At 43.3% G+C, this 13,214-nt stretch overlaps 1 protein-coding gene across 2 annotated transcripts; it reads left to right on the top strand.

Annotated features, from left to right (window-relative positions):
- The first annotated feature begins 7,321 nt into the window (after positions 1-7,321).
- LOC109897748 (tripartite motif-containing protein 16-like) lies at positions 7,322-12,692 on the top strand. 2 transcript variants are annotated; one of them, XM_031833060.1, is made up of 6 exons: positions 7,322-7,934; positions 9,013-9,108; positions 11,179-11,403; positions 11,539-11,698; positions 11,822-11,881; positions 12,108-12,692. In XM_031833060.1, the coding sequence occupies exons 1-6, from the start codon at positions 7,338-7,340 to the stop codon at positions 12,617-12,619; spliced, it is 1,650 nt and encodes a 549-aa protein (XP_031688920.1). In that variant the 5' UTR covers positions 7,322-7,337; the 3' UTR covers positions 12,620-12,692. The 2 variants fall into 2 exon arrangements, with proteins under 2 accessions (XP_031688920.1, XP_031688921.1); XM_031833061.1 differs by lacking the exon at positions 11,179-11,403 and having other exon boundaries at positions 12,108-12,691.
- Positions 12,693-13,214: the final 522 nt, after the last annotated feature.

The raw sequence follows: 13,214 nt of genomic DNA, 5'->3' as shown, positions 1-13,214 counted from the left end.
GACCGAGGCTCTGCATCTGTCCTCGTGCTCCTAGACCTTAGTGCTGCTTTTGATACCATCGATCACCACATACTTTTGGAGAGATTGGAAACCCAAATTGGTCTACACGGACAAGTTCTGGCCTGGTTTAGATCTTATCTTTCGGAAAGATATCAGTTTGTCTCTGTGAATGGTTTGTCCTCTGACAAATCAACTGTAAATTTCGGTGTTCCTCAAGGTTCCGTCTTAGGACCACTGTTGTTTTCACTATATATTTTACCTCTTGGGGATGTCATTCGAAAACATAATGTTAACTTTCACTGCTATGCGGATGACACACAGCTGTACATTTCAATGAAACATGGTGAACCCCCAAAATTGCCCTCGCTAGAAGCATGTGTTTCAGACATAAGGAAGTGGATGGCTGCAAACTTTCTACTTTTAAACTCGGACAAAACAGAGATGCTTGTTCTAGGTCCCAAGAAACAAAGAGATCTTCTGTTGAATCTGACGATTAATCTTAATGGTTGTACGGTCGTCTCAAATAAAACTGTGGAGGACCTCGGCGTTACTCTGGACCCTGATCTCTCTTTTGAAGAACATATCAAGACCATTTCAAGGACAGCTTTTTTCCATCTACGTAACATTGCAAAAATCTGAAATCTCTGTCCAAAAATGATGCAGAAAAATGTATCCATGCTTTTGTCACTTCTAGGTTAGACTACTGCAATGCTCTACTTTCCGGCTACCCGGATAAAGCACTAAATAAACTTCAGTTAGTGCTAAATACGGCTGCTAGAATCCTGACTAGAACCAAAAAATTTGATCATATTACTCCAGTGCTAGCCTCCCTACACTGGCTTCCTGTCAAAGCAAGGGCTGATTTCAAGGTTTTACTGCTAACCTACAAAGCATTACATGGGCTTGCTCCTACCTATCTCTCTGATTTGGTCCTGCCGTACATACCTACACATACGCTACGGTCACAAGACGCAGGCCTCCTAATTGTCCCTAGAATTTCTAAACAAACAGCTGGAGGCAGGGCTTTCTCCTATAGAGCTCAATTTTTATGGAACGGTCTGCCTACCCAAGTCAGAGACGCATACTCGGTCTCAACCTTTAAGTCTTTATTGAAGACTCATCCCTTCAGTGGGTCATATGATTGAGTGTATTCTGGCCCAGGAGTGGGATGGTGAACGGAAAGGCTCTGGAGCAACGAACCGCCCTTGCTGTCTCTGCCTGGCCGGTTCCCCTCTTTCCACTGGGATTCTCTACATCTTGGCCATGTTCTGTTTTAATCTCCACCCGGCACAGCCAGAAGAGGACTGGCCACCCCACATAGCCTGGTTCCTCTCTAGGTTTCTTCCTAGGTTTTGGCCTTTCTAGGGAGTTTTTCCTAGCCACCGTTCTTTAACACCTGCATTGCTTGCTGTTAGGGGTTTTAGAGTGGGTTTCTGTACAGCACTTTGAGATATCAGCTGATGTACGTAGGGCTATATAAATAAATTTGATTTGATTTGATTCCACTTCTTCAGCCTCGACACCACCACTTGTGACAGTCCTTCCCAGTTCTTCCTAACCCACCCCTCAGAGCCCAGAAATATATACTGGGCCCTCCACCCACTAGACTGGCTGTCAGCTCTGGATCCAATGAGAGAGAGAGAGGGAGAGAGAGACTGACTTGCCATCCTCATTACACTAACACCCCCCCCCTTCCTAAAAACACATTGTGTGCAACCACAACCTCCACACAATCACATTATACAGTACCCAACACCACAGTACAATACACCATCCAGCACCACATTCCAACCGTACATCCAACCCCTCCTCTCCAGCCGTACAGACAGCCCCCCTGAGCCCCCAACATCTCTACACTGTTGATCATTTTGTAAAACTCAATCTCAACACTACGGCATTAACAGTAATGACATTACCCTGGCAACACAGAAAAAAACATGATGACCAGTCTGTCATTGTAGAAAACAGACACCCCTCCCCAACTCAACCCGAGCCAACCAGCTATTGGTGTCCAGGGCTCCATGTAATGTCATCCACTGGATGACCCCTGACCTTTCAGGCACTGGGAGCTGATAGAGCACCCTCCACCTATACCTTGCCATGCTCTCAGCCTCCACAACCCCCTGCCACTGATGCCCCTTCACTCCCACTAAGCCCACCTCCATATGGTACAGTAGCCTCTGTGCTGCTTTGAGTCAGAACGCTGCCACCCTGCTCTCCATGTCCACCAAACCCAGTGATCAGTGGGTTGTGGAAGATGGTCTCCTCCCATACCCACGGCCCAGGCACAACACCCCCGTCTCGTGTGGGTCTCAGCAGCTGCCAGACCCTCAGTACTGCAGCATAGAAATCAGAGACCCCTGCTGTATTGAGTCTCTCTGGCCACATGATGAAGAGCTGCTGATCCAGCCACAAACCCAATTCCATTTTCCCTAAATGGCACCAAAAAATGTTTACCTTTTTATTTTACCACTACCATCTGTTTTTAGGACGAAACTGGAGAAAATATATATTATAATAATAACAACTGGTGAAGAAAGTAAACATCCGCACCTCGATGGTGCCAAGTGCTTTTATGTCTGCATTTCCAGGAAGTCGGCAAGAAATGAAAGTTCTGACTATTTCTGGTCTAGCGATCGATAACAGCAATCTGCCCAACCTTATGTCATTAGAAAGAGGAGATTTTCCTGACTAAAATCCGACATAAAACATTTTACATTTACACATTGTGAGATATTTAGTGAAATAAAAAGACATGTTCCTATTTCCCAAAAACAATGTCAGTCTGGAAGTTATAACAGCAGTCTTTTATTTAACCAGCTTACCATTTGACTTTTGTGTTAAACATTTAGTTGTTTGTAATCTAGCGGTTAAGAGCATTATACACGGAACCCAAACCGGCTGCGCGCGTGCGCCATCGTGCATACATTTATTTTGTCCCCCCACACCAAACGGATTCACCACAAACAGGTTAAAATATCAAAACAAACTCTGAACCAATGACATTAATTTTGGGACAGGTCGAAAATCATTAAACATGTATGGCAATTTAGCTAGTTAGCTTGCACTTTCTAGCTAACGTTAATTTGTCCTATTTAGCTAGCTTGCTGTTGCTAGCTGATTTGTCCTGTGATATAAACATTGAGGTGTTATTTTACCTGAAATGCACAAGGACCTCTACTCCGACAATTAATCCACACATAAAACGGCCAACCGAATAGTTTCTAGTCATCTCTCCTCCTTACAGGCTTCTTCATCGTTTAATTTATATGGTGATCGCATCTAAACTTTCATTGTATTACCACAACTACCAGCAAAACAGTTCATCTTTCAGTCACCCACATGGGTATAACCAATGAGGGGAGGGCATGTGGGTACCTGCTTCTATAAACCAATGAGGAGATGGGAGAGGCAGGACTTTCAGTGCGATCTGCGTCAGAAATAGGAAATACTTCTATTTTAGCCCTTGGTGTCGCAGACGCTAGTTGGCGCGCGCGAGCAGTGTGGGTGCAATAATTGAAGATATATAAGATATTCTCCAAACCATAAGGCATTCATTTTGTCAAAATTATTTAATGATCCTTTAAATCAAATGCTGCACTGAAATCTAAAAATAGTACACCTACAAATTTGTTATTATCCAAATCATTGAGCCACTGATCAGTCATGTCAACCAATGCAGTGGTCGTGGAATGGTTTTTGCATAAGCATGCTGATTGGCTGTAATCAGATCATTCTTTTCCATGTACTCCCACATTTGTCTACTCACAATACCCTCCAACATCTTACTGAGTGTAGGGAGTAGACTAATTGGTCGACTATTAGCAGGAGTAATGGGTTCTTTGCTGTCTTTCGGAATAGGACAGTTTCGCATGCTTCCATACATTTGCAAACATCCCCTTTTCCAGTGACCAATTAAATATGTATCTCAGTGGAACTGCAATCTGGGGAGCAGCACAGTGAAGCAAAAAATTGATAGAAGCAAAGAATTGTCCATAAGACCGTAACCTGTAGATTTACCACCAGGTAATGACTTCAATAGGTTTAACACCTCCTCCACTGACACCGTTTGTAGACAATTGATTGATGTCCTGGTGATAAAAACCAAACAGCCACATTCCAGTCTATGATTAGTGATGCTTTTGAGATAAATGTCTCCGGTCTGACTGGGCCTGTATTCTATAGATAAGATTGTGTGTGTGACTCGAGATAGAGAGAACCTGAAAGTACCGAATTTCCATAACACTATCAAACTGTATTTGTCCTGTAGATCAATAGTATAGTCATGTGACATAGGGCCCATAGAGAGAAAGTTCTACAATCTTGATGGTCCCTTTACAATATAATGTTGATTTGCTGCTATTTGAATGATTATAGTTTTACCAGTCGGTGTAAATGTATCAAGGAGTTGAGACTGAACTTTGGACTCATTAAAGGCCAGAATGATAATAGTGTTTGACTTTAGACAATGGTGATACATTTGGAGAATCTGGGCTAACATAATCAAGGTTGTGTTCATATTTGTTTTGCGTGGCTCTATTTCAATTGAATGATCTCATATTCAAACAGCCATAGTTCCTACTGTATCGTTAATTATTTGTTTATCAGACAGTCACCAACATGTTGTTCTGGACTGGGGTAAAGTCATTTTCTCTGATTAATCCCCTTTCCGATTGTTTGGTGCATCCGGGAAAAAAGCTTGTCTGGAGAAGACAAGGTGAGCGCTACCATCAGTCCTGTGTCATGCCAACAGTAAAGCATCCTGAGACCATTCATGTGTGGGGTTTCTCAGCCAAGGGAGTGGGCTCACTCACAACTTTGCCTAAGAACACAGCCATGAATCAAGAATGGTACCAACACATCCTCCGAGAGCAATTTCTCCCACCATCCAGGAACGGTTTGGTGATGAACAATGCATTTTCCAGCATGATGGAGCAGCTTGCCATAAGGCAAAAGTGATAACTAAGTAGCTCGGGGAACAAAACATTGATATTTTGGGTCCATGCCCAGGAAACTCCCCAGACCTTAATCCCATTGAGAACTTGTGGTCAATCCTCAAGAGGCAGGTGGACAAACAAAATCCCACAAATTCTGACAAACTCCAAGTATTGATTATGCAAAAATGGGCTGCCATCAGTCAGGATGTGGCCCAGAAGTTAATTGACAGCATGCCAGGGCAGATTGCAGAGGTCTTGAAAAAGAAGGGTCAACACTGCAAATATTTTTTATGCATCAACTTCATGTAATCGTCAATAAAAGCCTTTAACAATTATGCAATGCTTGTGATAATACTTCAAATCAAAGTTTATTTGTCACGTGCGCCAAATACAACAGGTGTAGTAGACCTTACAGTGAAATGCTGACTTCCAGGCTCTAGCCTAGTGTAGCCTAGTGGTTAGAGCTACACTAGGTTAGAGCATTGGACTAGTAACCGAAAGGTTGCAAGTTCAAATCCCCGAGCTGACAAGGTACAAAATCTGTCGTTCTGCCCTTGAACAGGCAGTTAACCCACTGTTCCTAGGCCGTCATTGAAAATAAGAATTTGTTCTTAACTGACTTGCCTTGTTAAATAAAGGTAAAATAAAAAATAAAATAAAAAATAAAAAAATAACAATAGTGCAAAAAAAGGTATTATGTGAACAATAGGTAGGTAAAGAAATAAAACAACAGTAAAAAGACAGGCTATATACAGTAGAGAGGCTATATACAGTAGCGAGGCTATAACAGTAGCGAGGCTACATACAGACACCCGTTAGTCAGGCTGATTTGAGGTAGTATGTACATGTAGGTATGGTTAAAGTGATTATGCATATATGATGAACAGAGAGTAGCCGTAGCGTAAAAGAGGGGTTGGCGGGTGGTGGGACACAATGCAGATAGCCCGGGTAGCCAATGTGCGGCAGCACTGGTTGGTCGGTCCAATTCAGTATTCCATTGTAACATCTGACAAAAATATCTAAAGACACTGAGCAGCAGACTTTGTGGAAATTAATATTTGTGTCATTCTCAAAACTTTTGGCCATTGATGTGTCCCAGAGCCATACAGTATATAGATGTGTCCCAGATCCGCCTGTAGTACGGATCAGATTAAATGTGGCCTGTAGGACAGATGAGATTAAATGTGGCCTGTAGGACAGATGAGATTAAATGTGGCCGGTAGGACAGATCAGATTAGTGTGGCCTCTCTCCTAATCTCTCTCTCTAATCTCTCTCCTAATCTCTCTCTCTAATCTCTCTCTAATCTCTCTCCTAATCTCTCTCTGTAATCTCTTTTCAATCTCTCTCCTAATCTCTCTCTCTCTCTCTCTCTCTAATCTTTCTCTCCTAATCTCTCTCTCTAATCTCTCTCTCTCTCTCTCTCCTAATCTCTCTCTCTCTAATCTCTCTCTCCTAATCTCTCTCTCCTAATCTCTCTCTCTCGTAATCTCTCTCTCTATCTCCCCCCTCTCTCTCTCTCTATCCCCCCCCCCTCTCTCTTTTACTCCTTCTAATCCCTCCCCCTCTCAATTCAATTCAATTCTATTGGTATCGGAAACATATGTTAACATTGCCAAAGCAAGTGAAATAGATAATATACAAAAGTGAAATAAACAATAAAAATGAACAGTAAACATTACACATACAGAAGTTTCAAAAGAATAAAGACATTACAAATGTCATATTATATGTATATATACAGTGTTGTAACGATGTACAAATGGTTAAAGTACAAAAGGGAAAACAAATAAATTTACAATGGTGTTTGTTCTTCACTGATTGACCTTTTCTTGTGGCAACAGGTCACAAATCTTGCTGCTGTGATGGCACACTGTGGTATTTCACCCAGTAGATATGGGAGTTTATCAAAATTGGGTTTGTTTTCAAATTCTTTGTGTATCTGTGTAATCTGAGGGAAATATGTGTCTCTAAAACAGTCATACATTTGACAGGAGGTTAGGAAGTGCAGCTCAGTTTCCACCTCAATTTGTGGGCAGTGTGCACATAGCCTGTCTTCTCTTGAGAGCCAGTGCTGCCTACAGAGGCCTTTCTCAATACTCACTGAGTTTGTGTATAGTGAATTAAGAACAAATTCTTATTTTCAATGACAGCCTAGGAACAGTGGGTTAACTGCCTGTTCAGGAGCAGAATGGCAGATTTGTACCTTGTCAGCTCGGGGGTTTGAACTTCCAACCTTCCGGTTACTAGTCCAATGCTCTAACCACTAGGCTACCCTGCTGACCCCACCCCTCTGGCAGAACCAGGAAGTCCCTCCCCCTCCCACAAACTCTCTTCTGAGGAAACAAAACTGACCTGAGTCTCTGTCTCATCTATCTGTGTGAGAGTGAACAACCATCCAAATGGCTCAACAAGGAGTTCTGCTGGACCAGGACCAGTTCTGTTGTTCTGTCTGTCTGGAGCTACTGAAGGAGCCGGTCACTACTGCCTGTGGACACAGTTACTGTAGAATCTGTATTGAGGACTGCTGGGATAACAATGTTCTGAGAGGGGTCTATAGCTGTCCTCAGTGCAGAGAGACCTTCACTCCAAGGCCTACTCTAAGGAAAAATAACATGTTGGCTGAGGTGGTGGAGGAACTGAAGAAGACAGGACTCCAGGCTGCTCCCTCTCCTGCTCTGTGCTATGCTGGACCTGGAGATGTGGCGTGTGATGTCTGCAAAGGGACCAGAAAACAGAAAGCCCTCATGTCCTGTCTGGCGTGTCTGGCCTCTTACTGTGAGACTCACCTCCAACCTCACTATGAATCTCCTACTTTCATGAAGCACAAGCTGGTCAAAGCCACCGCACAACTGCAGGAGAAGATCTGCTCTCATCATGACAAACTGCTGGAGGTTTTCTGTCGTACCGATCAGCAGTGTATCTGTTATCAGTGTGTGATGGATGAACATAAAGGCCATGATACAGTGTCAGCTTCAGCAGAGAGGACTGAGAAACAGGTAAGACCAGAACAACTTGTTTGATGACTGTCTGATAAACAAATAATTAAAGATACAGTAGGAACTATGGCTGTTTGAATATGAGAGAATTCAAATGAAATTGATCCACGGAAGAACAAATATGAACACAACCTTGAGTATATTGCCATGTTAACCCAGACTCTCCAAATGTATCACCATTTTCTAAAGTCAAACACTATTATCATTCTGAATGGCCTTTAATGAGTCTAAAGTTCAGTATCAACTCCTTGATACATTTACACCGACTGTTAAAACTATAATAATTCAAATAGCAACAAATCAACATTATATTGTAAAGGGACCATCAAGATTGTAGACTTTCTCTCTATGGGTCCTATGTCACATGACTATACTATTGATCTACTGAACAAATACAACTTGATAGTGTTGTGGAAAGTCAGTACTGAGAGAGACTCGGTCATTTCTTCAAACTACCATCTTTATTTAATATCGATTAATTATTGTCTTGACTGTCGGACCGAGTGCTTGAATCATTCAGAGAATACCGGGTCTTTATATACCAAACCTAAAACTGCATCAATCATGGCTGCCCCCCATGCAGATTGGGCACTATAACCCACCCTGTGTTCATACTGATGTTTATCTGCATGGGGGGTTATTCTACTCCTTCAGGATAAGTTTCCCAGATTAAAGGATTCTATTGTTTCAGGTTCTCTCTATCTCAAGTCATTCACACAATCTTATCTATAGAATACAGGCTCAGTCAGACCGGAGACATTTGTCTCACATGCATTTTATCACCAAGACATTCATCAATTGTCAGCTTCAAGCGATCTCTATTAAAACCCATGTCCTCTACACCCAGACTATATCTAGTAAAACCTAGACTAGCTGCAGGAAGATAGAGTGGACACAATTAAACTCAGCCTTAGCTTAGATAATTATATAATTGTTTACTATTAATATCAAATAAATCAGATAAGTATGTAAGTTTTCTATCACAATTCCTCTCTATGGGCCCTATGTCACATTACTATACTATTGATCTACTGGAATAGTACAGCTTCATAGCTCATTGAAGAGTGATTCTCCACAGAGGCAGCTGGGGATGAGTCAGCAGAAGGTCCAGCAGAGATTCCAGGAGAGAGAGAAGGAGCTGAAGGAGCTCCAACAGGCTGTGGAGTCTTTCAAGGTGAGTATTGTTGACCAGAGGAGACACACCATTTCACTTCTCTCTTCCAGTCAGAGTGAGAGGAGAGGGGCCCCTCTCCAATGCCACTGACACCACTGTCGGGAGCAGGCTGTCTGGACCCCTTTCAGACAATAGACTGCTTAATGTAACCAACGGGATATGAACCTAGGTCTACTGCGGGAGAGACCAACATCTTGACCTTTACACCTAGAAGACAGTCCCCATTGGGCCGACACTGATTTTGAAGTCGCAAGCGGGCCTACCTCATCACATAACCATGACTGACTTGTGTCCCCTATACATTAACATGGAGCTCTCTCTCTCTATCTCTCTCTCTCTCTCTTTCAAATGGGTTATATTGGCATGGGAAACAGATTACATTGGTCAGGATATGTTTCTTGCTTTGGTCTTGGGAACAGGACACCATTGAAAGGAGTGTTTTCTGGGATAGTGTTAAGTGTGGAGGTGGAGCAATTGAAGTTGAAGACTCCTGGTGTTTGTGATACCCGCCGTTTGGTACGGCGGGTAGGCTACCCTGCCGCCCCCAACAGTACCTGACAATAAACACACACAAAAGTCTTGACAGGTATAACCGCCTGGTTTTTGGCATTGCGTCATCCCCAGCCATTTGGCAACAAACTATTGACCAGATTTGTAAGGAATCCCAGGAACCCAGTGCATCTTTATGACAAAGATCATAACATGGCGCACAGACAAATAGCACCTGGCTAACCTGGAAGAGGTAAAAAAAAAGATATATATGTATTATTTCACCTTTATTTAACAAGGTAGGCCAGTTGAGAACACGTTCTCATTTACAACTGCGCCCTGGCCAAGATAAAGCAAAGCAGATTGACATAAAACTGTTTAGTTTGAGTGTTTCTTCCAGCTCATTCCAGTCTCTAGCTGCAGCAAACTGAAAAGAGGAGCGACCCAGGGATGTGTGTGCTTTGGGGACCTTAACAGAATGTGACTTGCAGAACTTGTGTTGTATGTGGAAGATGAGGTCTGCGATAGATATCTCAGATAGGGGGTATGAAGCCTAAGAGTGTTTTATATACATAAGCATCAACCAGTGGATATTGCGATGGGTATACACAGATGACCAGTTTACAGAGGAGTATAGAGTGCAGTGATGTGTCCTATAAGGAGCATTGGTGGCAAATCTGATGGCCGACTGGTAAAGAACATCTAGCCGCTCGAGAGCACCCTTGCTCGAGAGCACCTGTCGATCTATAAATGGCATCTCCGTAATCTAGCATGGGTAGGATGGTCATCTGAATCAGGGTTAGTTTGGCTGCTGGGGTGAAAGAGGAGCGATTACGATAGAGGAAACCTAGTCTAGATTTAACTTTAGCCTGCAGCTTTGATATGTGCTGAGAGAAGGACTGTGTACCGTCTAGCCATACTCCCAAGTACTTGCTCTAGGTAGTAATCACACCTGTGGGGAGAGGGGCATTCTTCTTACCAAGCTACATGACCTTTGTTTTGGAGGTGTTCCTAACAAGGTTAAGAGAAAGCTTGTTGGACAATAAGAAAGCTTTGAACACAAAATCCGGAGAGGGACCAGCTGAGTATAAGACTGTCATCTGCATATAAATAGATGAAAGAGCCTCCTACTGCTTGAGCTGTTGTTGATGTAAATTGAGAAGAGTGTGTGGTCTAGGACTCAGGGGGCAGAGGATGGGTCTAGCTCTGATACAGGGCAGGCTGCTGGAGGGAGTACCAGGAGGGAAGAGAGTAGGGCAGGGCCAAGTGGTGGTGAGGGTAATGCCAATACCATTGACACCTTAGGGATGAGATTGAGTTTTACAAAATGATCAACAGTGTGGAGATGTTTCAGGAGGTATGGGGGCTCAGGGGGGCTGTCTGTACGGCTGGAGAGGAGGGGTTGGATGTACGGTTGGAATGTGGTGCTAGATGGTGTATTGTACTGTGGTGTTGGGTACTGTATAATGTGATTGTGTGGAGGTTGTTGTGGCACACAAAATGTTTTTAGGAGGGGTGGGGGTGTTAGTGTAATAAGGAAAAGCTCATTAAATGAAGACAAGGCAGTCTCTCTCTCAACAGCGCTCTGCAGTGAAGGGCAGTGATATGATATTTGCTGAGCTGAGCCGCTCCATTGAGAGAAGGAGCTCTGAGGTGAAGGAGCTGATCAGAGCCCAAGTGAAGTCTCAAGTGAGTCAAGCTGAAGGACTCCTGGAGCAACTGAAGCAGGAGATAGCTGAGCTGAGGAAGAGAAGCACTGAGCTGGAGCAGCTCTCACACACAGAGGATCACATCACTTTCCTCCAGGTAACTAAACTGCCTTGATTCATGTGATATGAAATGATCTGAATACTGAAACTATTCATCTCAATCATTTGGTTCTGTTCTCTCTTTCTTTCTCTCTCTCTCTCTCTCTCTCTCTCTCTCTCTCTCTGTCTCCAGAGTTATCAGTCTCTCTCCAGTATCAGTGTATCTTCAGACTTACCCAGCATCATTGTCCGTCCTCTTCAGTACTTTGGAGATGTGAGTCAGACTGTGTCTGAACTGAGAGAGAAACTAGAAGACTTCCTTAAAGGAGAATGGACCAAGATCTCCACTACAGGTGTGTTGAAAACAATAAGAACATCAACTTTAGACCATTGAAAGTTCCCTACTAGTCAAATACATGTGGAATATGGTATGATGATAACATTCCCTCTCTCTGTCAATGTGTTTGTGTCTGTAGTGAATATAGTGGATGTTGTACTGCCTCCAGAGCCCAAGACCGGAGAACAGTTGTTACAATGTGAGTCTCTTTATTGTGAAGTAACTAACAGTCTCTTTTCACTGACACTCCTAACAATCTCTATAAACATATATAGCAATAGTAGATCTAATCAAAGACTGGGTATCAATCTGACTCCTCATATCTCTCTGATCTCTGCTCTGCTCTAATCAAAGACAGGGTAGATACAGTATCTGACTTAACTTATTGTTCTAACTCCCCTCATTGGTATCTGCTCTTCTCCCAGATTCCTGTCAGCTCACACTGGACCCAAACACAGCAGGCACACGTCTCTCTCTGTCTGAAGGGAACAGAAAGGTGTCCCAAACACGCCAAGACCAACCATATCCTGGCCATCCAGACAGATTCACAAACAACTACCAGGTTCTGTGTAGAGAGGGTCTGTCTGGACGCTGTTACTGGGAGGTGGAGTGGAGTGGGGTGTATGTTATTACAACAGTCTCATATAAAGACATCAGCAGAACAGAGAGAGGTAATGCATTTGGATACAATAACAAGTCCTGGAGTTTACAATGCTCTAGCGATGGTTATTATTTCAGACACAATAATGTTGAGACTAAAGCATCAGGCCCTCAGTCCTCCAGAGTAGGAGTGTACCTGGATCACAAGGCAGGTACTCTGTCCTTCTACAGTGTCTCTGACACAATGACCCTCCTCCACAGAGTCCAGACCACATTCACTCAGCCCCTCTATCCTGGGTTTCATCTCTGTGGTACTGCTGAGCTGGTTAAACTGTAGTAGGGTCCACATAGATACTAGTCATGCTGGTGTAGTCTATAGCTGGGCTGGTTAAACTGTAGTAGGGTCCACATAGATACTAGTCATGCTGGTGTAGTCTATAGCTGAGCTGGTTAAACTGTAGTAGGGTCCACATAGATACTAGTCATGCTGGTGTAGTCTATAGCTGAGCTGGTTAAACTGTAGTAGGGTCCACATAGATACTAGTCATGCTGGTGTAGTCTATAGCTGAGCTGGTTAAACTGTAGTAGGGTCCACATAGATACTAGTCATGCTGGTGTAGTCTATAGCTGAGCTGGTTGAACTGTAGTAGGGTCCACATAGATACTAGTCATGCTGGTGTAGTCTATAGCTGAGCTGGTTGAACTGTAGTAGGGTCCACATAGATACTAGTCATACTGGTGTAGTCTATAGCTGAGCTGGTTAAACTGTAGTAGGGTCCGTATAGATACTAGTCATGCTGGTGTAGTCTATAGCTGAGCTGGTTAAACTGTAGTAGGGTCCACATAGATACTAGTCATACTGGTGTAGTCTATAGCTGAGCTGGTTAAACTGTAGTAGGGTCCGTATAGATACTAGTCATGCTGGTGTAGTC

This window comes from Oncorhynchus kisutch, linkage group LG10 (assembly GCF_002021735.2).
Source record: "Oncorhynchus kisutch isolate 150728-3 linkage group LG10, Okis_V2, whole genome shotgun sequence".
Taxonomy (NCBI): domain Eukaryota; kingdom Metazoa; phylum Chordata; class Actinopteri; order Salmoniformes; family Salmonidae; genus Oncorhynchus; species Oncorhynchus kisutch.
Note: the sequence above shows the minus strand (reverse complement) of the source record. Positions and strands in the feature narration are given on the sequence as shown.

Excerpts from the sequence above, each read along its gene's own strand:
- LOC109897748 (XM_031833060.1), top strand. The coding sequence starts at position 7,338 with ATGGCTCAACAAGGAGTTCTGCTGGACCAGGACCAGTTCTGTTGTTCT. Across the intron at positions 7,935-9,012 it reads CAGAGAGGACTGAGAAACAG|AGGCAGCTGGGGATGAGTCA; the intron begins GTAAGACCAGAA and ends GATTCTCCACAG. Across the intron at positions 11,699-11,821 it reads GACCAAGATCTCCACTACAG|TGAATATAGTGGATGTTGTA; the intron begins GTGTGTTGAAAA and ends TTGTGTCTGTAG.